The sequence below is a fragment of the Felis catus genome, chromosome D4 (assembly GCF_018350175.1).
Source record: "Felis catus isolate Fca126 chromosome D4, F.catus_Fca126_mat1.0, whole genome shotgun sequence".
Taxonomy (NCBI): domain Eukaryota; kingdom Metazoa; phylum Chordata; class Mammalia; order Carnivora; family Felidae; genus Felis; species Felis catus.
In genome coordinates, this window is record NC_058380.1 from 33,938,774 (window position 1) to 33,966,259 (window position 27,486).

Sequence of the window (27,486 nt, forward strand, 5' to 3'; positions counted from 1 at the left end):
TCTTTTATTGTTATGCTTATATGTGACACTTTCCAAATCCTTTTTACCTTGAAAAGGCTATTATTGTCAATATTGGATTGACATTAGAAGTAAATGGCTATGTTATAAATATAACCTAAGTAGTTTCTTGGTTGTGCTTTCACCTATAAAGTCAAAAAGTATTATAAAGATTAGATCTCATGAATCTTTCTAATTTCACATTGTCATTTGATTTTTATCAGGCCACTCTAGTAGTCCATTGACGCTTCTGGTACGTTATTGATCTATATCTAGTCCTCAGTTCCTATCCCTTCCAGTTTTAAAGACTGGTCTGATTCTATGATGTACAAGATTTAAATTATCCTTAGTTGGTCTATTTGACTCTTCTTGAAATCTTTTCATTTAGAAGACAAATTTAGGGGGTCTTGGTCTATCCCTCCTTCATATTTATTCACAAATACATTTCTTCTATGAAGATTAAGTATTCCCTTGGTCCTAAAAGGGGTTAACATGACTCAGAGTATCATGGGTCAAGGGTTTATAACTGACTCTCTGAAATTATGGCTTCATCCCACTTTATTCATTCTTAACAAGATGCAAATTAAAATCAGTTGTCATATCCTTTTGGTACTAGTAAAGTATAAACCACAAATTCTATAAAACACATAAAGAACAAAGCTCAAAAGAGGAGAAAAGGGAACAGAACTTCTTTGTTTTCTAAGAAGAGTGAAACAATATGAGGAAATGTAACAAATGACCTCTATGAAAATCTAAGATTAATAAATAGGTTGGAAGATCTGCTCCTTAGTTTCTTTCAAAATCAAATTTTGGGGCACCTGGGTGGCTCAGTTGGTTAAGCGTCCAAGTCCTGATTTTGGCTCAGGTCATGATCTCATAGTTTGTGGGTTTGATCCCCACATCAGGCTCCATGCTGACAGTGTGGAGCCTGCTTGGGATTCTCTCTCTCTCCTTCTCTCTCTGCCCCTTCCTCCCCTACCCCAGTGAGTGCGCTCTCTCTCTCTCTCTCTCTCTCTCTCTCTCTCTGTCAAAATAAATAACTAAACATTAAAAAAATAAAATTTCATAAGTAAGGAGATTGCATATCTCTGTTCATGTACTACATGTAGAGTTAATGGTAAGTATCCATCTGACAACCATTTAGTCAGCAAACATATATTAAGGAGATAAGTTTAAGGAACTAAGGTAGTCTCTGCAACAAGAAAAGTCAGAACCAGATACTATGATGAATAAATAGGTCAAGGGCTTTGAGATAGGGCCTAAATTTACAACCTCCCTGTGCTTAATGCTTCTCACAAATAAAACACATTCTGTGTGTGTGTGTGTGTGTGTGTGTGTGTGTGTGTGTAGATTAAATGAGAAATTCCTTAAGCGCTTAGTGATACTTGGAAAACAATGATAGGTCAATAATAGGTAGCTACTATGATTAGTCTAAAATGAGTAAGGGATACAGGAGTGTCACAAACTAGAAATTACCTTTAATACATAAAGAGTGAAATAAAGGCTAGAATATGGCAATGTGGCTCATTCTGATCAGGTCATCAGGGTAGGCTGAAAAAGTGAAATGCCCTTCAAGCAGGTGGCCAAATGAGAAGGTAGAGACCACCAAGTGATTTAAGGGCTGGTCGATAGGAACAGGCAACCTTGGGCACACAGTAGCTATGCTATGACTAGTCGCATGTGCTCAGGCAAGTAAGTTGGTCTTCCTTAGAGACCACAAGTTGGTCTCTGTTTCCTCTTGTGTAGAATGGGAAAATAAGGTTCCTAACTCTGAGGATGACTGGCAGGAAATAGCAATAACACATGTGAAACACTTAGAACAGGGTCTCTCCAGTTGAGAAGAAAGATTATTTGTTGTCCATTAAGGGTTCAATATGTTTATTATTATGGCTAAAAACAGGGATCTATATCTATGTTTAATCATGGAATGGAGAGCATGTGAAAAAGGACATGAAAGAGTTGTAGGAAAAGGGACTTAGAAGTAGGTATGAGAAAGATAAAGGCAATTTAAAATAATTAAATTCTCATAAAAATACCACAACATAAAGAGATAAAAGTATAGTCATGTTAAAAAACAAAAAATAGTCCAGCCATGAAATGATCTTAATGCTTCTGTAAAAATTTGTAAAACACCACATGGAATTCAATTAACTTCAGAAAGCAATTATTGAGCACCTACTATGATGTAAGAGGTGGGTACAAATGTTCATAAGCCATCGCCCATGCCCTCTGGGATTTCAAGGCATATATGATCCGTACACAGATAGCTAAATTTGCTAAGTATGAACCTATTTTATGAGAGTTCAGAGAACAGATTGTTTAATTCTTTCTGTGGGAAGAGGAATGAGGAATGAGCTTAAAAGGGTTTTCCAGAGTTTCAAGTCAGATGTTTATAATATGAAGTAATCCCTGTAAATGGATGAGTTGAGCTGTGTGTAAAACAATAGGGACAGGGAAGGTTTAGAAAACTGGATAGTGCATTCCACTTAAATTAAAAATTTAAGTTTAAATTAAAAAAAAATTACCACAGATGTCAACAAAATCATCTGAGGCCAGTTTGCAACCTTTGCAATGCAGGGCATGTGCTACTTGAGGTGGATTATGAAACAAGGTTGAACATTGTCAGGTAGAGAGAGGAACAGGTGAATTTCTAGAGTGGATAAATATCACTTACCAAGAGCCAGAGATGAAAGTACTTGGAATGTGTAGCTAGTGGTAGGTGGCTAAGAGAATGAACAATGAGGCATGAGGGAGACATCAGCCTAGATTATAAAGGGGCAGGAACATAATGCTAAACTCAAATTTTACCTTGAAGGCATCAAGAACCACCATATTAATTTCTATGTATCCTTAACAGTATCCTTTTAAGAATTCAATGGTTTTTCAGGTAGTCAAGAACAGGTATTTCTTATAATAAATGATTTTAACTCATAGTAAATGAGAACATGTTCTCTTTCACTGGGGAAAATTGGCTGTAATTACCATGGTGGAAAATATATAAATTTTTAAAAACCTATTTGATTAAATATTATATATTTATAAACATCTGGTTACTCATGGCTCAAGTCATATAGATTATTTTTAAGTTAATGCTGATTATTTTCTCTTGAGTTGTAAATATACATATAGATTTACACTTACTCAGTAACATACCAATAATTTAAAATTATTTCATACTTCTGCATACTATAAACTGTCCTAAATGTTTTATCATTTCATATCATTTCATTTAACCTTAATTAAATTCTTGATGTTATGGAGAGTGTTAACCCATTTACAGGTGAAGAAATAGAGGCTAGCAGATAAGAAATAAGTTGCTCAAAGGCACAGAGCCCGTCAGTGAACAATCCAGCATTTTACCCAGGCAGTCTCTCTCCAGAGTGTGCCCTCCTAATGTTGAGTTTATATGCTCTGTATGAATTGACTGATGACTAGAGCTGGTCTTTCTGTGCTTGTGGCACCATTCTTCTAGGCATGAGGTGGACCCTACCCTTCTTGACCTTCCAAGGCCTTATCTATGGTTACCACACTGGGCTATCCTCCTCTTTCTTACTATTGACTGTTAGAATTTCTCTTATTCATAATAGCTCTTTTTAGTCCTGGCACATTGATTACTAGACAGAACTAGTGGATAAATATGAATCTTCTCTCTTTCTGTCCCCTCCCCCCCCCCGTTTTTTGTCTACTACCAGACTTCATTTAAAACCCCCTCCATTTTCATTGCATCTGTTTGGCAGAAGGTTTGGGTTTGAGTTTGTCACTACTTCTTCATTACAGAGAAAAAAATGTCAAATCCATCAGGAGAGAAATCTCAACATGAAATTCACTATTTACATTCTAGAGTATTTGTGTGATTATTTACAACATGATCATGTAAATCAATATCCCTCTGTAATCAATATCTGTAATCAATATCCCTCTGTGACTTGTCTGTTGTGGCTTTCTGCAAAGTTCCTTCCTGCTTAGAGATGATTTATAAACTAGCATTTCTTGGGTCCCACATAAGCAGTTGTTGTCTGTAGTAATTTTTCTCTGCTACTCCATCAGAAGAACTGTGCTCTCAAGTTTAAACATACACTGTATCCAAGTCAAGAATTCATGATGCTTTGCAACTATAACAGTGTGCAACATGGCCTTTCCTAAATAAAGAGGCCAAGATTTCTCACAGACTTATAAGACAACCCATGGGTGAACAAAGATCATTTCTCAGAGCTTTAGTTCATGCTGCATCTTTCCCTCATTACTTCAAAGCTGCTAATAAATTTCTTTCACCAATATACCTATTTTTCTGTTTCGTACAAAGCTTCTCCAGAGCCTCAGGCACAGCACTTTCAAATGTCAACAGCTATTAGCTCAGCACATTCATCTTTGTTTTCTTATTTCTCTGGAGTTGTTTGTATCTTTCAGGGGTGAGTCCAGGTGGCTTAACATAACATAGGGGTGTGTGTGTGTGTGTGTGTGTGTGTGTGTGTGTGTGTATGTATTTTCTCAAAATAAAGCATTATAGCTATCTATCTTTTTTTTTTTTTTTTTTTTTAATTTTTGGGACAGAGAGAGACAGAGCATGAACAGGGGAGGGGCAGAGAGAGAGGGAGACACAGAATAGGAAACAAGCTCCAGGCTCTGAGCCATCAGCCCAGAGCCCGACGCGGGCTTGAACTCTCGGACCGCGAGATCGTGACCTGGCTGAAGTCGGACGCTTAACCGACTGCGCCACCCAGGCGCCCCACCATCTTATCTCTCTTACTTGCCTGCAAACCTTTGTGGATCCAACTGAGTATCCAACATAAAGCATTATACCTTGGTTATGATCAACAGAAGACAAATTGCATTTTTAAATAATCAATCAACCAAATTTCTCCTTTAATTTACAGAAATTGAAAGCATGTTTTGAGAGAGGGAAAATGCTATATTTCAAACTGTAATGCAAATACAATGTTTTGTGAAAACTTCCAAGTTTGCTTCCCCTAAATTTTATTCCTATTATGTTTGTGTATGTGTGTGTGTGTATATATACATATATACATATATATACACATATACATATATACATATATACACACACATGTATATGTATATATATGTATACGTGTGTGCGTGTGTGTGTGTGTGTGTGTGTGTATGTGCTTGCGTATACATCTGTGTGTGTGTGTATATATATTTGCATGAATTGTATTTTTGCCATTAGGCATATGAGAGCAATTTTCTTCAGTGAGCCCAAACTTTCTGTTTCCCTATCCTGTGGCCAAAATCCATCAGGAAACATTTCATACATGATCTTTAAAATCAAGTCGAGCTGGTGCCAAGCAGATGCACCATGTCACCAGGCACAATGGCTCTTTGAGGTCTATAAAGAAGTATGTATAACAGAGTATAGAGACTGGTCACACTAGTGCCTGCTGAAACCAACAGGCAGGAAAACCAGAAGTCTGCTGTCGTGAGGCAAAAGCATTTGCTCAAATTAATAAAAATATTTTGTAGTGTTTCAGAATCATGCGCAACACTGCAACATGGTGTCAGGTCCAGAGGAGCAAGTACTAGATTATAAGACATGAGTGGGACTCTGTCTGGCTTCCTAGCTGCAGTACTTGGGCCAAACCCTGTAGCCTCTCTTCTACGCTCTTCTCTTGATCCGACATACTGGTAATGACATCAAACACAATAAACCATGGGGGAGTGCTTTGGAATTTGTAAAATGCTCTATAAACATAATGTGGTGTTATTAGTTTTTGTTGGGGAAAAATTGCTGGGAAAGAGAAAAACAACTTCATCTTGTTCAAAACCTGCTAGGCCACTGTGTAACAATGACCACGGTATCATGGGTTAGGTGAATTTTACTGCGGTTATTCTGTTCTAGGTATTGTCCCCATGTTGTGTAAAAACAGATGTCACTTATAAGATCTACTTACTGTATTATACTTAAATATAATATACTATGTGAAAGAGTTGTACTATTAAGTCATGACAGAAGTGGTTTATGATAGGTGCTTTCTTTCTTTTTTTATATACTTCCCACTGCAATTTTACTTGTCTGTGCAAGGAGCCATATTCTCTCATATTTGAATCACCCAGATTACAAAGAATTATTATAGATTATATAGTAGTATTATGGATTTTATATAGTAATATGTAGTTGGGGTGCCTGGGTGGCTCAGTCAGTTAAGCATCTGACTCTTGGTTTCAGCTCAGGTCATGATCTCAGGGTTTGTGAGTTCAAGGCCCACATCAGGCTTCACACTGACAGCATGGAGCCTGATTAGGATTCTCTTTCTCCCTCTCTTCCTGCCCCTCCCTCTTCTATAAAAATAGTTAAATTTTTTTAATTTAATTTTTTTTAAAGTTTGTTTATTTTTGACACAGGGAGAGACAGAGAATGAACGGGGAGGGTCAGAGAGAGGGAGACACAGAATCTGAAGCAGGCTCCAGGCTCTGAGCTGTCGGCACAGAGTTTGACGCAGGGCTAGAACTCATGGACTGTGAGATCATGGCCTGAGGCGAAGTCGGCCGCCCAACCTACGGAGGCACCCAGGAGCCCCAAAATAATTAAAATTTTTAAAAAAGAAATCATTGAAATGTAAAAACACATATATAGTAGAAGATAAGTGGTGATACAGAGAATGTTAGAATTAAGTAAAAAATAATAATAAAGTATACAAAATTTCAAAAGAAATGCACTCATTACCTCCAAGTACATAAAATAAATTCTTCCAAAAAATAGGTCTTTGTATATATTATGTTAAATAAATTTGTAAAACTCAAATTAGTATATTTTCTATATGTGACTTGATAATATGTAGAAGGTATCTTTAAGCAATAAGACACTCTAGCTAAAAGCTTTTATATTTATAGTATTATTTTGTTCAGCATTTTTTTTCCCTATATAGTAAAAAGGTTGTACCATCCCAGGTCACAAGAATTTGTCAAGCACTTCATCTACCTACCAACCTACATTTTAAAGAATATCCCCTCACACAGATGAAACTTGAATGATATTACAAGATTGATTCTTAATTCTTTTGTTTCATACAATTATTTATCTTTGCTCCAAAGAGAAAATAGCATGAATCACAGTTGCTTATTATCTCCAAAGGGTAATATTCATCTATATCAAATTCTGTCTATTCATGTTAGCATAGGCCTCATTTGACCAAAAACAAAAGACCCCCTGTGTTATTTATAGAGACATCTACTATCCCAGAGTATCAAGAATTTGGAAAGAGAATATCTGATGAGAAACCTTTCGTTTCCTTGCAAACCTTATGTGAGAAACACAAATGCTCTCAGTGGTTCTTACCTGCAGTGCACAACCATAGGGCCTGCATCAGGAGGGTTACAGGTTTTGACTCTGCGTAAGAAAGCTAGAAAAGGTGTAGGGTGTTCTGGAACGCCATGATCAGGCCAGGCAGTGAACTGGAATTGTCTCACTTCTCTCTTCTCACTTGACCCATTCTGTGAAGTAGGAAGACAAGGTGAGATTCTGTTTTCCTGTCCTCAGGTTGCAATGATGGGTAATAACAAGGTAGAGGTAATGTGAAAATGTGCTATCTTAATCCCTTCCCCCTACCATATGAACTTTGGGAAGACACACTCCTTGGAGATATCAATGTCAAGCTATTTGTAAATGACAACTATTTGCTCAGGAAGATAAAAATTCTTAGGTGAGAAGCATTACATTTTTCAGGTTTAACTATCAGGAATGCTCCTGTTATTTTTACAGAAAGAACTAGTTCTTCTATTCTTCATTTGCCAACACTTCTGCTCAGAGTGAGAGTTCCATATTTACTGATAGATCGCTGGACAAGGAGAAAAGTTGCTGAGCGATAATGGAAGAATTATTTCATTGTTCACTGTTGCCAGTGGAATCAAGATTTAAGCAAAGTCATAAGATATTTGATTTCTCAAAAGACGCTTTCTTTAAATAATGGAAAGAGGAAAGGCGGGGGGGAGGCAAACCTTGTAAAGTGCAAATGTTCGAACACAATATGTGGCCAGTTCCACGGTATCAAGTAGCGTCACCTGGACCAGCCCGTGGGTTTCTGTGCCTCTACTGGGCCAATACTGGTCACACTTCACCTAGAAGAAACAAGTGACACATTCAGGGCAGATGTTCATCAATTTCTCTATTAGCTTCACTCTGAGTTGCTGTTGAAGAAAAACAGCTTTTTTTGCATTTCATTTTATGTTGATCTTTTTCTGGCACACATTCCTGTTATCCCAATATATGTAAATTACTGCTCTGATGCCAATATAAACCACATTTTTCAAACTGGTAGGAATACTAAGCAGTAACAGATTCAATTTTCCTGGAGAAAAATAAATTGCAGATTGTTGCTGAGTAAAATAAGGAAAGAGGTATTTGAAATTTTAGAGTACTTGAAAAGAAAACACAAATTTGTTCTGGGATATATATTATGGACCGCATCTGGAAGATTATGCTCAGCCATTTAAATGACATGGGGGGATAGTTAGTGTTCATCCATCAAGGCTTAAAAGGCACAAGGTATTTCATCTTGAACTATCACAATTTCCAAATACATTTGTTTAAAGAAAAGTAGAAATAATTTGTGAATCTATCAAAGCATAATAAACAGCATAGCATTTTTAAAAATACAAGATAAATGGCTTCGTATCTAAAACAAATTAAATCTGTAATGTCTAGAGGGAAAAGAGCTGTGTGTTCTTTAAAAAGTCTCAGAGGGTCATACACTAGCAGTATAAAGTTTAAATAATTTAAAATTCATACATTTCAGATGAATACTCTACAATTTGTATGTGGAGTTGAACAGAAGCACATAAAAGTATTCAAGCCAATTAGTTCAACATGCAACAAAAAATAATGAATTCAAAGTCTGGAATGTGTTTCAACTTACTGAATGTGTACTTTGGGTATTAAAAAGCATAAATGATAAACACATTTCTAGTAAGGTCATAGATAAGAACATGTTTACCCATTCTATCTCAGATTAAAAGAAAAGGTGGGGGTAATTCTTCACTGAAATGCATTTCTCTAGGTAAAGAAATCTAGTCCCATTTTATATTAGGAAAGCACACCTTGAAAAAGAAAGATTCGAAAGTCATAATCTCTGGATTTAAACAAAAGCAATGAGGCATTATCATCATAGACACTAGAATTTTTTGGTCCAGTGAATAGAATTGCTAGATAATTATTTGCTTTTATGTTGAATATAAATATTAGTAGCATTCTGTGAATAATATTGTAATTTTCTGTTTCCCAGATGCAGCATCTGTTGCTCAAAGGACTCAGGCTCCTTCTATCTAGATACTGGACCTTCTAAAAAGGCAGAAGTTTTATTCTCTATCAAATTACCTAGCCAACAAAAAGGGGGAAAACCCCACTTTAATGTACAGTTACATGGTAAGGTCGAGATTGATTTCACAAGGCTTGACTCCTGTGTCTTTATTTCAATGGTGAGATCACACAAACATTACGTGTTTTATTAAAAACAAACAAACAAACAAACAAACAAAAACAAGCAAGAGTGGTTCACACTAAGATGGGCAATTTATGTCTTAATAGGATTTTTAAAAGATACTTACAAGTTTCCTAGGTACATACTATATTCTTCTATGTTTATATTTCTATTATGTGTTCTAACTTAAGAACAACAAAAGGGAAAGACACTTCTTTTTTTTAAAAATTTTTTTTCAACGTTTACTTATTTTTGGGACAGAGAGAGACAGAGCATGAACGGGGGAGGGCCAGAGAGAGAGGGAGACACAGAATTGGAAACAGGCTCCAGGCTCTGAGCCATCAGCCCAGAGCCTGACGCAGGGCTCGAACTCCCGGACCGCGAGATCGTGACCTGGCTGAAGTCGGACGCTTAACCGACTGCGCCACCCAGGCGCCCCGGGAAAGACACTTCTTTACGGAGAACATTGATGTAGCATGACCCCAACTGAGTACCTCCGTATGTTCTCTGACCGTCCATTAAAACCTAAGTTGTATGTGGATGAATTCGCAAAGGATACTACCTGAATAGAGCCAATACTAACTACTTAAGTAGCCAGGATTCAGATGGAAAAGAAAACTCACAAACATTAAGCCAAAGGCTCTGTTTTAAACCATAAAATAGATGTCAAGTTGATATCTCCCTACAACGGGCAAAGTAACTTTGGAGACCTCTTGCTGCAACACTGGAGAGGATGCCAGCAATGTGTTGAGTTAAAAAATGAAGAGAGAAACTCATTATTTAACAGTTTTAGTGGGATGGCAACCCTTTCAAATCAAAACCAACAAGTCAAATCCCACAAAGACAAATATCGCTATGACAGACACAAAAACAAGAGGTTAATACAATGAAATGATCTATAAAGTCAGTACAGTGCACTAAACCAAATTCAATGCAATTGTATTTCAAAGCTGGGAACTGATTACCATCAGACCTTTTGGTGAGATAAGACAAAGGAAATGAAGGAAATAACCAAGAGCCAGCTTTTATGTGACCTCTGGAAAAATTGTTCCGTTATTTACTGATTTTCCATCTACAGCTCCACTCTATCCCTAAGACACAGGAAAAACTGAACTTACAACTAATCATTCTCATACTTCCAGTAATAAGTTTAACACTGCAACTATCACTGACTTAGACTCTGACTCTTTTAGAAAAAAAGAATACCAGAAGACATTACTATAAGGAGTGAATGTTATGAACATTTTTAGCTAAAAGAAGGAAAGAAAACTTTTGTATTCATTTTAAATAACGTACTTGAATCTTACTCTCTAAAATGTTTCAAACTCAACGGCAGAAAAATGGAGCAATTTTTAAAAAGCAAATATATTTAAACATTGCTGTTTTCTCTCAAGAAATATTTCACAAAGGCAGATTATAAAAAAGTAAATATTTTAGTGTATGTACACATGCATACATATGGTCTCAGAAGCAGGATTAAAGCCTCTCAGAACAGCTACAGCAATACACTGTCCCCTTCATTTAGTAAGAACTTGGCACTCTTTTCTCCCCCATATTTTCTGAGTGGTCTTCATGGTTTCAGCTGATTTCTAAGGACTATATTTAAGGCTTTAGATTTATGGACATTCTCTTAAGTCCTTCATTTTTAGTCATACACTAAACAAATAATTTCTGATTTCAACATTAGAAAGCAATTGAAAAGTGTAGTGAGGGAAAAAAAGGACCCAAGAAAACAATTAGAAATGTATTTTTTTTTCCTAATTAGCTACTGGAAATGCACTAGCTCCATCCTCTCTTGAAATGTTTTACTTTGACAACTGCCCCTCCCTCCACCACCCCCCTCCCCAGGAGAAAATCTCGTAAGGTATTTCTAGAGAGTCACCACTTTCAGGCTTTATGCACAGAGCCCAGTATAGGTTGCTCCCCTCTGAACATCTAAGAACTAGAAGGCATCAGCTCCTGAACATAAATTCTGGTGCTTGTCTTTTCCTATGTGATTCTGAAATGACGGACTGTAAGTGATCTTTAGGACTGATGCACAGAAGGCTGGGGAGTCTAACTGGATGGCCAGTAAGCTGCTTCTCTATTTTCAGGACCCAAGTCCAGCAGCCTTATCTGTTAAATAGGTACAATATCTCCACACAACAGGGCTAGCATAAGGCTCAAAAACCATGCACCTAAAACTCTAAACCCAATAGGCATTCAACAGGCAACAGATATTATTAATTATCAGTTAGATTATGTTCTCAATTTTTATGGTTGTTTTTACAGAAAACGTAACCATTTTATATGTGAAAAAAAATAAACATGTTATTAACCCCAGCTGATTCTCCAAGTGGAAGGCAAGGTCTTAGCAACTGTGGGGACACCAAAGTGAAATGAGTGCAGTCCTGCCCCCAATCCATCAGCCTTACTGACTAAATACAGGGGTATGCTTACCTCTGCTGGTTCTTCAAATACATAGCTGTGAGATTTCCTATTAACTCCCTTACTCTACCTGGGCCCTAGTCAGCTGTGAGAAGAGAATGTGTTAGTGTCCGAGGTGAAAAAGGACAGAAGCAGAACCTGTCAGGCAGGCTCATCCAGTAACTCACTTTGAAGCCTAAACTAAGTAAGACAGTTCAGATTTCTGGCTAAATTTGGGGGAAAGAACTCTTTTTATTATCACAAAGTGATTATAACTCTTCTGTGGTAGCTTCAGTTCTCCATAATTATGCAAAGAACAGGTTGACCATCACTAAATGCATGCTATGGAATTAATGCATATCCCTTCTTTCATGGCAACCTATTAAAAGCAAGTTGATGGAATGATAAACCATTTAAATGTATTCAAAAGAAATACTTGTCATTGGAAATACTGCCTAGGATTTGATCCAGTAGGTCTGCTGACTGTGCTTCAGGGAAATCCTTTCTTTCTAGTTCCATTTTTACTTCCATATGGCTTATCTTGGAAGTGCCTGTCACATACACTCAACAACTGGAAGCCAACTTTATAATCAACTATACTATGGTCTACGTTGGCTTATTTTTAAATTGCCCAAAACTTCCGGAAAGTAAAACCTTTCAGTTTAACAAAGACTCATTGAGCACGGCAGCATGTCAAAGCATCAGAATTCCAAATATAACAAACCAATAACTCCAAAGGGTCCCAGCATCCCACCGATGCAAAATCCACTTGCTATATGGTATTTTGAAAAGCCTGCCTATGACATGATTTTTTAGCCAAAAAAGGACTTAGAATAGACAATAAATGATACACAAGAAAGCATAACTTTTGCTGAAAGTAACTAAAAGTTAGTATCTACTATGTTTGGGCAGAGGAACCTTCTATAAGGAGTGGATAGATAGTATGCTGACATTAGATAATACAAATCAAATTTGGTATTGGGAATGAAGAAATGTCAATATACACTCATTAATACACATTTAATAAGGGACAATGTAATAAAAGGAAGTTTCAGATAATTTTTAGGATATATTTTAGTGGGTGGATAAATTATATGCTGAACTGTTTATTTCCATAGGTTATAATATGTCTCTTAACAGTTTTATTTTATTTTTTATTTTTTTAACATTTATTTTTTTTTGAGACAGAGAGAGACAGAGCATGAACAGGGGAGGGGCAGAGAGAGAGAGGGAGACACAGAATCAGAAGCAGGCTCCAGGCTCTGAGCCATCAGCCCAGAGCCCAACGCGGGGCTGGAATTCACGGACTGCGAGATCGTGACCTGAGCTGAAGTCGGACGATTAACCGACTGAGCCACCCAGGCGCCCCTCTTAACAGTTTTAAAGACCAGCTTCAATACTTGACTTTCCAAAATAAGTACAGTGATCATCTCAGTGATTCTATTCTCTTTGAGTGATAATGTCATTCTCTTCACTCAATTAACATTTGGCCATATCTATTTTCGAGTGGCAAAACGGTAGTCTGGTTTGTATATTTCCCCTTTTCATTTTCTCTTTTCTGACCACTATTTAGTGGAGATCAAAGGCAACAGAATATCCGAAATGAGAGTAATATTAAAGCATTTGACTACCAGTGCAGTGAAAAACTTCAACCAGAAAGTTGAAAAATATTATTCTCTAAATGAACCAAATTATTCACTGTAAAACTGCTTATCAGATCACTGAACCATTCAAAGACTTTCCAAACCATGTATTAATTCAAAAAATTGACATTTCCTTTTGTTTGATGTGTTCTGTAGTCTAAATATTTTGTTCCCCCAAAAATTCACAGGTAGAAACTTAATCCCAGTGGGATGGTATGAGGAGCTGGGACTTTTGGGAAGTGATTGGGTCTAGAGTGGAGCCCTCATGAATAGGCTTCATGCTTTATAACAGACACTCCTGAGAGCTCCCTGACTCCTTCCACCATGTGGGGGTACAACAGGAAGACAGTTTGTTGTGAACCTGGAAGCAGAGCCTCACTAGATCTCAAATCTACCGTCTTCTTGATCTTATACTTCCCAGCTTCCAGAACTGTGAGAAGTAGACTTCTGTTGTTTATAAGCCACCGAGTTTACACCATTCTGCTACAGCAGCCTGAACAGACGAAGACAATGTCTTCCAGGGTCTCCCAGAAGTTCATAAGGGGAGCTGCACTAAACTATTCTAATGACTTCCCCATTAAACTGACAGTCATTATATCTTAAGTTTCTGGCACTTTGTTGTAACCAGAGGAAAACTTTGTGAAGCATCCCCTTGTTATGGCAAGGTAGCACTTGGATGTCAGTTCTTCCTACACATGTGGCCCTTAGAGTTTGCACCTCAGCCCCAATCACACCTGGCAGCAGTTAGGTGCTCTACATAGCCCTACTGTCACTTCTGCGTCTGCCTGCATCTGCTCAGTGGCTGCCTGTGGCCCGGCAACACTCCTGTGTCTCTGCCATTGAGAAATATAATTAGGGGACTTAAAGTTTCAGTGAAAAGGTAATTTCTGTATCCCAGTAGTATCAATACCTTTTAGCATTTTACCAGCCAGTACAATTATACTGGTGCATACCAACTGAACCTCAGCTTTGCCTGAACACACGATTAATCCACACTTCTTAAAATTTTAGAAATGACCTCATCCAGCCTGAGAGTGCTGTAAACATGAATGTGGAGAAGGAGAGGGACCTTGCACAAAGTCACCAAGAGAAAAATTGCATCCCCTGCTCTCCGTCACACCCCCCCCTCCAGCTCTTTCCTAGGCCATGATGCCTCTAATTCACTTTCACAGGAATGTTTGTTTTGAGTTAGAATGGGTAGGCTGCCATTCTGAACAGAGGAGATGGGGGTGGGGAAAGAAGGCAGAAAATCCAAGAAGCTAACAAATGGTAAGAAATTGGTGGATTCTTTGTCTTTTATCTGACATTGTGTCTGTTGACAAGAGAAAACCAAGAGTGTGGAACTTGCTAGATAAGGACCCAAACATCCTTTAGGTTGCCAATGTGAGCATCATTCTTTTTGTTGCCAGTGTCCTATTTACATTAAGTATCCACCACTTTTCAAAAACAATCCCATATATCACACAGACTCCAAAGGCAATGTTTGTGCTGCCGTTTCTACAGTTGCTTAAGGAAAAACAGTTTCTGTTGCCCTAGATAGGCAGCGCTTTCAGCTGCAGTTTGAGAAATTAAATGTTCAAGGCCTTCGGCGCTTCCAGTTCTGTTTGGAAAAAGACACAGACCTGGCATTTGGAAAGCATTTGCTCTCCATTAAACTTACCGAACCTTGACAAACCAGAGGGGCCAAGAATTAGTCTGCTGCTGGCCAAGCCCCGGCCTTCCAAAACCGATAACGGCAATGAAAACAGTAACACTGCCATTTATAATCTTCAACGGGATTCTGCCAACTTCTAACCCAAAAGGACCTCACAATCTGAAAAGAATCTCAAGATTTGTTTTATAGGAAAACAAGAAAATATTTTATCAGAATCTCCTTTTTTGCCCAGAATTGCCCCTCTTGGCTACAGAACCAAACATGAACATGTCTCTATCTTACCTTCAGTCTCTGTTGGGGAAGTGTATTAAGGTGATATTCAAGGGCCGGGGAGGACTTCAGAGGTGGAGGGACTGATCATTAAGTCAGAAGTGCTCCACATGTAGGGGCACCTGGGTGACTCAGTCAGTTAAGTGGCCGATTTGGGCTCAGGTCATGATCTCATGGTTCATGAGTTTGAGCCCTGCGTAGGGCTCTGTGCTGACAGCTCAGAGCCTGAAGCCTGCTCTCTCTCTCTCTGCCCCTCTCCCACTCCCACTCTGTCTCTGTCTCTCAAAAATAAATAAACGTTAAAAAAATTAAAAAAAGAAGTGTTCCACCTGTCACATGTCAAGTCTATGTACTTGCCTAAACTAGTAACACAATATACTTAAAACCAGCCCACCCTTTAGGCCTGGATAGTATCACCTCCATTCATGACCACAAACAACAAATTTTAGTGGAGCAGGGAACTTCCCATGCTATGGCCTAAGATAAACTAAAATCCTGATGCACAAAACATTTGATTTGCTCCAGCAATGGATATCATTGATTTGGATGCATGATTTTCTATTTGGGGACAGAAGATGGGATTTAGTTAGTCTGGAAAACAAAGTAGACTTCTTCACTTCTAACTATATGCCTATACTACTAATCAGTGTGGCCCAGTTCAAATCATGTCCCCTTTGTGGAGGGTCAAAATTTCACTCCTAATCCTCAACATTTATAGCACTAGGTACCATTACAATAATAGCACTTTAAGTGATTCAACTCCCACCATAAACCTTGTAAGACAACAGAGCATCAAACAGGAGCAGTGATAAGGGAAGACTGGTGAGGACAAGAGAAAGCCACATATCCCTTAACCTTGGTTAACCTCTTTCAACTTGTAACACTAATCAAAGCTGCTCAAGAATTTGTTAAGCATGAGGCTTACACATTCCCTCCATCTTGCTTTCCTCAGGAAGTGAAACAAAGTACAAGAGAAACAGCCAAAGGCAAATAGATGAAGGGGTGGGGGGGGGTGGGGAAGGACAATCACCACTAAATAACAGAGGCTCCTGGGCCAGGAATCACCTTGGCAAATCCTACCTTGGAGACTCCAGGGGTTCAAGCAAGGCTGCCAACCATGTGTCCTAGTTGCCCACAAATAACACCCTTGGAGTGGAAACCCCAGCTGTATACATTTTACTTTCCTACCAGTGCTTCATTTTTTCCAAACTTTTTCTTCCCTCCATGTGGTTGCCCAAACCAATTCATGTGCTTACTGGCATGTTATGAAACATGGAAACAATTAGAGACCACATTCTAGGGCACGAGAGAATGACTCTATGCAGAATCAGTGAACTATGCAGAACTTGAGAGGATTTGGCAAAAAAAAAAGATGGAAATTGTAAAAAAAGACCCACTAACAGTATCTCATGTCACACAGCACATTCTACAAGGCTTTAACTGATCTGCGTGTTTTCAGGCAGCAATTGTACTTTACTTTCAAAATCTCTAGTTTTTAGTCTTATATTTTGTTTCCTTTCTTTATATATACAAACGAATGCATACACATAGTGTATATGCATACACTATGCAGTCTTCTCAGTGAAGTTTAGGATTATTGCAAAGCCACATTTCAGGGGGAGGAACTACATCTGAAAATCAAAGAACTTAGGTTTCCAAAAGACCAGTTTAAGTTCTAAGTCATACCTCACACTTGGAAGGGCTTCTTTAGCCAATGAAATGCTAAGAATGGTCAGTTCTCTAACAAAAGGCCACTGAAACTTCTAACAAATGCTAATGAACCCAGGGGCCTTTTGTGTGAGTGAGCTATTCGAACTTGGCAAAGGTTAGAAGCTGCTGCTTTACCATCCACAGGCCTGAGTGACAAGGCAAAGCACTAAGCTAGAAAACACAGGAGACAGGTGCTAAGGGAAGAATTCCCTGGCATCTTCAAACAAATAAGAATGGGGAGGGGTAATGCAAAACTGAATCAAAAGGAAATGTGGTATCAAGAATCTATTATCTTTAGTGACAATTATTACTGCATGTGACTCATGTAGATAGTATTATTTTCATATTGTATTGCTTCAAGATATGGCCACAATGGAAGTCACAGCCAGAATGTCCTTGTGGTCCATGTGCAGACTGATTAACAAAGTTCCCTCCAACAGGGTTTCCATTCTGGAGATTCTGTTCTGAGAAAAGCAACTGCAAAAGACTCCCATGTTCTGAGCTATGCTTGACCACACTACATGGGTTCCCACTGGGAACGGTGGGCAGAATTCATCATGAGCAGTGACTGACTCTATGAGGCTGGTCAGGATTCATTGCCAGCCACAGAGGAACAAACTCATTGCATTTGGGAACAAAAATTGAATTATTTGGGAGTGGCTTTAGGAGACACTGAGGTTGTTTTGGTATAGACTCCCAGTTCTCTCTCTCTCTCTCTCTCTCTCTCTTTAATATGATGTTTATTGGCAAATTGGTTTCCATACAACACCCAGTGCTCATCCCAACAGGTGCCCTCCTCAATGTCTCACCCCCCCCCCCCCATCAACCCTCAGTTTATTCTCAGTTTTTAAGAGTCTCTTACTGTTTGGCTCTCTCCCTCTCTAACTTTTTTTTTTCTTCCCCTCCCCCAGGGTCTCTTGTTAAGTTTCTCAGGATCCACATAAGAGTGAAAACATATGGCATCTGTCTTCCTCTGTATGGCTTATTTCACTTAGGATAACACTCTCCAGTTCCATCCACATTGCTACAAAAGGCCATATTTCATTCTTTCTCATTGCCAAGTAGTATTCCATTGTGTATATAAACCACAATTTCTTTATCCATTCATCAGTTAATGGACATTTAGGCTCCAACGGAATGGGAAAAGATATTTGGAAATGACATATCAGACAAAGGGCTCGTATCCAAAATCTGTAAAGAACTCACCAAACTCCACACCTGAAAAACAAATAATCCAGTGAAGAAATGGGAACAAAACATGAATAGACACTTCTCTAAAGAAGACATCCAGATGGCCAACAGGCACATGAAAAGATGCTCAACGTCGCTCCTCATCAGGAAAATACAAATCAAAACCACACTGAGATACCACCTCACGCCACTCAGAGTGGCTAAAATGAACAAATCAGGAGACTATAGATGCTGGAGAGGATGTGGAGAAATGGGAACTCTCTTGCACTGTTGGTGGGAATGCAAACTGGTGCAGCCACTCTGGAAAACAGTGTGGAGGTTCCTCAAAAAATTAAAAATAGATCTACCCTATGACCCAGCAATAGCACTGCTAGGAATTTACCCAAGGGATACAGGAGTGCTGATGCATAGGGGCACTTGTACCCCGATATTTATAGCAGCACTTTCAACAATAGCCAGCTCTCTGTCTCAACCAAACACTAACACCTGAGACTCACTGAGACACCTTGTCATAGTCCTTATCTTGGTCAATACCTACAATAATCCTTCTCTGTAATATAAAAAGGAGAAATGAAACTTTCAGGGGTCCTAGTAATGTGTGCATTGTCACATACCTAGTAAGCACTACATCTGGGAGCTAAACCCAGACATTTGACTGCAAGGCACCTCTACTTGGGACTGTGTTGTATAATTCCCTTCTCTCTGATAGTGGCATCCTCAGGCACTATTATGAAATACCATCTATCCTCTCTTCCCTTTCCTTTTCTTCTCTCTCCCCCATCCCAAACTGCCAGTTAACATGTTTTCCTGCATACACGTATTCTACAGTACACAGAAGTGTTTATACACACATACTTTCCATATACCAAAGGGGTGAATGTTATTTCAAGAACACGAGCCTTATTCAAAATAATGAAATTTCAGGCATCTGCTCTTGGAGAAGTGATTTGTTTCAACCACCTGGACCACCTCCCTTTATGAGGGAGACTACAGGCAGTTCCTAAATAAAGCCAGACTAGTTCAAATGTCTGCTTTGAAGTTGACTACAGGGAATTGAGAATTCACTGAATCCCCAGATCAGCCCACATAACCCACAGAGTTCCTAAAGTATAAAGCTATATATTTCAGCAACAATTAACCTCTATAACGTCTTGAAAGAGAAACTCAATACAAGTTCTTATTTGTGAATCCAGGAATGCCTTCTCCTTTCTGCCTAGACTTTAGGTGAAAGAGCAACTGGATAGGAAAAAAGTGAACTGGGAGGATGTGAGGGGAGAAGATGGGAGAGCAGGGGAAATAATTTGGGGGACTGGTGCCCTGTTAGATCTCTCAGCTGCATTTGGTCATTTATTCTCAAGTATTCTAGACTGGGGGACAAAGGGCTCTTGGGCCCTGTAGGTCAGGGCTCATTTGTATGGTCAGATTGATGATGTTGAGACTCTTCAATATTGGCTTATGCAGGTCACCACAAGTTTGGGTACAGACTGAACCACCACTGAATAAAAATCACAAGACAGTATTTTAATTGGCCTCCTTAGGCCATTTAACAAAGGAGAAAGCTAACTTGCAAGAGCAAAGAGTAATTAATGAAGGGAGCAAACAGAGGTTCATTTAGTAACTTCAAAATAAGTTCCTCTGTCTGAGGTGGGGAAAAAAAAAGTAGCCTGCAACATAAAGATAAACTGTAGGTATTTAAGTCACAATGCCTTCCGCCAAGAACTGCTCATTACCATCAGATGCTGCAGTGGCAGTGGGGCCAGTTAGAACTAACTTTATTATTAGAAGCAATTAGGGAGAAAAGGGGCAGAATTTCATTTGGTTATTTCAAAACAAGTTTCTGTGCACGGTTTAATGAAGGCCTGCAGTGTCAAGATAAAATGTGTGTTTTACTGAAAACAGCTTTTGCAAATGATTGCTTGTTACCAGCCGGTATCTCCAGGCAAAGCAGTCTGGGTAGGTTGGATTTACATGCATGCTGTAATATAATAGTTCAGCTGTCTCAGCTTCATAGAAGTGTTAACAGGCAATATGACTTGATGGTTAAGCACATGTGTTCTGGAGCCAGACTGTCTGTCTTCAAATCCTCACTCTGACCTTGGTAGCTGAATGACCTTGAGTGACCTTCTGGAATGTTCTAGGCTTAGTTTATTCCTGTGTAAAGTGGAGATCATAGTAGTGTTTATCTCACAGGATTACTGTGAACTATAGATGCGCCTAATATGTGTTAGACATTGTTGTAGTTATGATGAGTTCTATCCAAGAAACATTGGGGTGGGGCTTGCTATACAGGGGTTACCCTGAGTACAAATCAATAATGGATCCATTTACATCTTTTGAATGGAGTTGTCACATAAAGAATGACAAAGATATTTGTCTTCACATTCAAAACAGTTTTCATCTAAACTCCTTTGGGACAATATTTCAGTATTTCTATATGAAAAGTGTAATTGCTTTATGGGTTTGCTAAACCAGTTGTGTACCATATTATTTATTTCCCACCTTTAAAGTAATGGCTGGGACTTTTTATATTTCCCTAAGTCTGAGCTTTTCCTTTATAAATCTTTTGTGCAGCCTTCAACTCTTCCTTCATATACATACCTGGGCTAAGAAACTGCCATGTACCAAGCTTAGAAGACCATTTAAAAAAACCTCAACTATCACACAACAAATGGGGAGTTGGGCTTTGGCTTCCTTCTAAATATCCTTTTGAGGCTACTGTGACCACAGTAAAAGAGATCTCTCACCAGTGGTTTCAAATTCAATGTCCTACTCTTCAGGGAGAGGATGTGCTGCCTTCAGTGATTTTTTAGATACTCCATTAAATTCTCAAGGTTAAAGATTGATTTTCATCAGATGGCTACAATATTTGCATATTCACTTGGGAATATGGCATACTGCTTACCCATTATGTTTTAGTTTTGCAAATCAATAGCATTTAACTAATGTTCCATGCACCATAATATTAGACCCATATGATGAATAAAACTCCTTTCTTAGACCTTAACAGTGACTCTGTTATTAAAATCTATTCATTTTGGAGAAGGCTAAACTAGCAAAATGCCCTCTACACATTTATGTGTTTTCTCAGCTGTGTATTAACCCACATCATTTTTCTGGTGGCCCTAACTTAATTTATGCTAATTTGAACAATTTACATAAGAGCCTCTTTTATAGAATTTCAGATCTTACCCTGCAGATTATAAGAGAGAAAAAGTTAAAAACATGGGCAAGTATATATTTGTGGGATTCTCCCCCAAAGTCTGTGTGTTCTTGTTTAATATGAGTTTTAGAAACAGGTTCAAGCTAATATTTATTTTCTCTAACCAAGTTGTCTACTTTAAAAAAAAATTAATGTTTATTTATTTTTGAGAGAGAGAGGGAGACAGAGCATGAGCGGGAGAGGGGCAGAGAGAGAGAGGGAAACAGAATCTGAAGCAGGCTCCAAGCTCTGGGCTGTCAGCACAGAGCCTGATGCGGGGCTTGAACTGATAGACCATGAGATCATGACCTGAGCCAAAGTCGGTTGCTTAACCGACTGAGCCACCCAGAAGCCCCAATTTATCTACTTTTTTGAGTACTACTTTTTTAAAAATCTCATTGTAACATGAGAGATTTTCCTTCTTGAAAGACTCAGTGTTAAAGAATAATTTCATCAGAGTTGTTGATGCCCATTAACTATTAGTGTCTCTTAGAAAGTCAAAGCTTAAGGAAAGGTAGATGCTAAAAAGAATGAAATATTCCATGTTACATAGAAACTACCTGAGGAAAGATTTGAGAGGGAGAAGGTAGATATTCTTACCCTGGATCGTTCTTCTAGTTTTGTCATCATGACAACTGTTGCACTCCGTTGCTCCCATATCATTCTCCAAAAGTCCCCAAATGTTTCAGGCAGAGATCCTTGTGTTGCAATATAAGCATTTTGTTTCCTATAGCCATCTATATAGTTGGCATTCACATAGTCACTTCCGGGGATGCCTGTAAAACAAGAGGTGTTATTCCACTAGATGAGCCTATCATGAGAGGAGATAGCCTGATATCTGGACTAATGACGATGTTACATTATTGCTCCACACTATGCTAGAGGAGTCACAATATATTCAAGTTTGGGTTTTAAGCAAGATAAAAACAGGTCCCATGGGGACTATCCCATTAAAGAAATACAGTGGCCCAGGTGTTGGATCTTTGTAATATGACAAGGTAGATAATAAGGAAAGAAAAATACAACTGATTGTCCATAAGGTGCTATTCCTCTCACCCACTGTCTATTTTCTCCACTGCATCAGTAAAATATAGCATGCAAAGAAGGCTAAACAATTATCTGGTCACATTTCTCACTCATGCAATTCCACATTGCCAGACAAAAACTAAATGAAATAATGCCTGAGTCTGAAAATGCAGTGTAGAGTGGAACATGCCATAACAGTGAAAAATTCTTCACAAATTTAGCTAACAGGGAACTCATTTGTAAACTCATTTAATCCTTTCAACAACTCTGTGAAATAAGTCCTATCAGGATCTTCCTTTCACAAAGGAGAAAACAGAGGTGCATGGAGATTAAAGAGCTTTCTCAAATTGGTGGAGTCTGGATGAATTTTAGGCAGTGTGTCTGTTATGTCTGTCTTAACCTCTGCGAAGACTACTTCTCATTGAATCTCACAGAATTGATGTACCACATGCATCTCTCCTTAGATTATGACAATTGCCTCTTATTTGGTTATCTCATGTCTATTTTTGTCCTTTGCAGTCTGCTCTCCATCTAGCATAACAGTTTTTACAAATATATTTCAGACACTGTAATTTCTCTCCTTCAAACCCAACAATGGCTTCCCTTTTTACTTCAAATAAAATCCAAACTCTCAATAATGGCTACAGAGTTCCTCAGTTTTTCTTTTTAAAAAAGTAAATTTATTTATTTTCAGAGAGAAAGAGCAAGTGTGGGAGGGGCAGAGAGAGAGAGGGAGAGACAGAATCCCAAGCAGGGTCTGTGCTGTCAGCACACAGCCTGATGCAGGGCTCAACCCCACAAATCCTGAGATCATGACCTGAGCTGAAATCAAGAGTTGGGATGCTTAACTGACATAGCCACCCAGGCACCCCATCTCTGCACTTTTCCAAACACATTTTATTCCATTTTATTCCATTCCTTCCCTTCTAAACTCTAGACTGGACCACCTCTGCTGTTAGAAAACATCACTCTCCTACCTTATTGCCTTCCCAAATCCTAGAACACACTTGGTGTCTCCTTCCCATTGTATAATGCTCAGCACGCCTCTCAGAAAGCCTGCTCTTAATACTCTCAGACTTCAGAACTCCCTTAACTACATTTTTTTTAAGTTTATTTATTTGAGAGAGAGAGAGAGAGAGAGAGAGAGAGAGAGAGAGACAAAGAGGGATAGAGAGAGCACACATGAACAGGAAGGGGCAGAAAGAGATGGAGTGAATCCCAAGCAGGCTCTGCCCTGTCAGCGTAGAGCCCACTCGGGGCTTGATGTCATGGACCCATGACATTGAGACCTGAGCTGAGCTGATATCAAAGTTGGACACTTAACCAACAGAGCCACAAAGGTACCCCTCACTTGACAACTCTTTACACTACTTATTACACATTGTAGTTATATACTTGTTTGTTGACATGCTTATTGTTTGTTTTGACCTCTAGACCATGTCTCTTTTATTAATCCCTTGCTATCTCAAGGGACAAAAAGAAATTTGCCCAAGTTCTGACATTAATAAGTAGCAGAGCTTGAATTTAATGCAGATATTCTGATTGGAAGTCTAATTTTCCTTCAGCACACCTTTAAGAGGGATACAGGCAAATCTGAGCTTCTTTCAATGAGAGTGACCAGAGCGATTAAGGAAATCAAAGCTGTTCCATATGAGAAAGGCATGCATATTATACTTGGCAGAGGAAAATGTAGGGGATGAGGACTCTGCCTGTGAGTACCTGAAGAGAGGGGTAGATTTACTCTGTTGAGACCCAAGTTTTTCAATTCTGAAGGATGTAACCACAGAGAGATGAATTTCATCTCCAATATCGTAAAGCATTTTCAAATTTTCAGAATCAAAAAGCGAATAGATTTCCTTGAGAGGTAACAATTGCCTATCCCTGGAGCAGACCAAGCACTTTACAGGGGTACTGGCATATCATACAGGCCTGATATGAGAGGTAGCACCAGAACCTATATATGGCCCCTTCTTGCCCTGGGAAAATATGAGTCCTGGAACTATGAGAAAAAAGAAAAAAGAAAATTTTCTTTATAATGGAATGTATGTTCCCAAGCTAAAATTGTTATATTTCACTGATTGCCACTTGCAATTACTTTGACTGCTTTTCTGATTCCAGTTGCAAAACTGATCCTCTCAAAAAAGTAATGAAAGTCAGATGGGAACTACTGGGCTCCGAGATGAACACATGGATATGGAATACCACCAGCATTAGTGAAAAGCCTTCTGAGTAAAAACTGAAATGCACGGCTGGTTGTAACATTATTCATCTATTACAGCTACTCAAGAAGCAGTTGGGGTTCTGGCAGTCCTTTGTTGATAAAGATCCTATTCCTCCAGACACCAAGATTCAAAAGACAGTTTAAATAAAGTCCTCAGGTTACTGCCACTGGGAAGCACGCAAAACCTCATGTCCACAGAATTTGGTTCTGAGCCAACAACGAATCTATTTTATAATACAGGGAAAGCCCACCTTCAAAATTTTAATTTAGCAGTTGACAACATTAAAGAATTGATAAAAAAGGATTATGGCTAAAGGTCTCCAATATACAGAAAAGTTTTTTCCAAGAATATTCAAAATAGAGAAGAAACCTGGGTTAATGACTCTGAAAACGCATCAGCTGGGCACTGTGCCATTTCCCCCGTATCAAGGATAACAACTGTATCCAAACAGTGTGTCAGAGGAGAGAGGAGATGGATATGAGTCTCACATCTAAAGGAAAAGAATCAGACCCACCCAATATTTTTATATAAATTTTAATCATTTACTATGTAATGAATTGTTTTTTGACATATTGCTTAAGTTTGAATAATAAATTATGATTATTATTTTTAGGGAGGAGTGGGTTGCTACTTAATAATGCTTGTATTTCTTGGGGACAAAAACACAAACAAAATCTGCTTGAAAAATACTAGGCACCTGGTATCTGTACTTATCACCAAGCGCTTTCAGGATTGGGGACTTGATATTTTGAAAAGAAAATTAAAAGGAAAAATTCAATACCTAGTAGAGCTAATTATTAGCCTAAAGTTTACATCTTGAAAATAATGCTGGGGCTCCTCTTCTATTTTGAAACTTACCTGTAAGGAGGTAGTATCTGGAATAAATGCCTCTTCCTCCCAGCAAATCTCTTTACATACTCTGGCAAAAAGACATTTCAGGTAAGTCTTCTTATACACATCCTTCACAAGATGGGGATGTGAGAGAAGACTATTCTACAGAAGCTCTAAGATCTAATGTATCAGTATTTCATATAATCCAAATAACACACTATGTAGAAAGATGAGTGGGAAAAGATTTTAGAAAGGGTGGTGGCGTGCCCTTTTACAAATATTAACCTCAGATTGGAAACTAAAGTTGAACAGAAGTGTGTTTCAAGTAGATGAGATCTCTGTTTTCAGTGTGACATAAAGATTTTTCAACAGACTTTTTGAAAAACAGCATCATGCAGCCTTTCCAAGTGTTTTGGTACCATGAAATGCTTCTTCAGTAGCTCTTGATTTTGATGTTTCTGCTGGAAGGCTGGATCTACAAAATCCCTTCCCTTTATTGGGGTGACCTTCTCCAAGTATTGCATATTTGTTTATTTAATTTTCAATTCCCTGCTTTATCCAGAAAATGATTTTGCATCTGCTAATACAACACTAATCAGAGTGCACTACTAATCCAAAAGAAGTGTGTGAGAATTAATTGAATTCCTCTGGGGCTATGATGGATGGAAATCTAACTTAACATGTAATACTAAAAGAATATAGAATTACTATAAATTAGCTAATTGCTTTTATTTTCTGGAGTCAAGAAGACCTTTGTCCAATGTAAGGTAATAATGGCACTTGTGGTGTGTGTGTGTGTGTGTGTGTGTGTGTGTGTGATTAAAACAATGAAAACATAACAAAAATGTCTGCCTTTAGCTCATCATAATCAAAAACCCTAGGGCTGGACCTGCTGGCAGAACTGTCTCTCAGGTAACTATAACTTAGATGAAAACTTGTTGTTTACGGGGCACCTGGGTGGCTCAGTCGGTTAAGCAGCCGACTTCAGCTCAGGTCATGATCTCGTGGTCCGTGAGTTCGAGCCCCACGTCGGGCTCTGTGCTGACAGCTCAGAGCCTGGAGCCTGTTTCAGATTCTGTGTCTCCCCCTCTCTCTCTGACCCTCCCCCGTTCATGCTCTGTCTCTCTCTGTCTCAAAAATAAATAAATGTTAAAAGAAAAAATTAAAAAAAATTAAAAAAAAAGAAAACTTGTTTCCTAGGAATTCATGGCTTTACTGCCTTTATAAAAGTAACTTTCATGATTTCCCATGTATTATTTCATGTGTACTCTCCAGTTACCAATTGTCATGTAAACAGGTCCAACACCAATAATTATCATTCTAATCTTGTAAGTGAAAAAACTGAGGATAGATCTTAAGTTCATATTATATCTATATGCCCCTTTCCTGTGTTACAGTGTATTTCATTAGGTAAGGGACTATTTTTCTATGTTTTATACACATATTACTTACATGCTTTATACGGGGCTTTGCATTTGGGGTAAAGAAACCTTGAGGTTATAAAACTCAAGGCTTTGAGACCAAAAGAGGTTGTGATGAGGTGAATGATGGGTAGAACAGTGCTTCTGTGTCCTTCATGCACGGCAAGACATAGAAATAGCTATTCAAACAGAATTAGGCCAGTTTTAGCCACTCATTTCATTTGCTGGGAATTGCTGGTTATAGCTTTCAGTGGAAAGGAAAGTAAGTTTAGGCATTGACTTCATGCTTCATTGTTCTTTTAATTGTTTGCAAAGCTTTGGAAACTTACCATGAATTCAACATGCAAAGGCAATGTCATTTTTCTTCATCTAAGCATAGGATTAATAGAACAGGGCTTCATGATGCTGGTCCCACATGTGTTTGAATATAAACATAAGGAGAAAAAATCCTTGGAAAGATGAAGCTACTCTGAAAGAATATTCGT

General features: G+C 38.5%; 1 protein-coding gene across 46 annotated transcripts in view; it reads right to left on the bottom strand.

Moving 5' to 3' along the window:
- Window positions 1-27,486, bottom strand: part of PTPRD (protein tyrosine phosphatase receptor type D) — an 834,341-nt gene that overhangs the window by 43,187 nt on the left and 763,668 nt on the right. For all 46 annotated transcript variants that reach the window (XM_019815913.3, XM_045043800.1, XM_045043802.1 and 43 more), the window contains 3 exons: window positions 22,102-22,277; window positions 7,951-8,070; window positions 7,292-7,446 (listed from right to left, as the gene is read on the bottom strand). In XM_019815913.3, coding sequence (XP_019671472.2) covers window positions 7,292-7,446; window positions 7,951-8,070; window positions 22,102-22,277 — 451 coding nt within the window. The remainder of the gene's footprint in view (window positions 1-7,291; window positions 7,447-7,950; window positions 8,071-22,101; window positions 22,278-27,486) is intronic.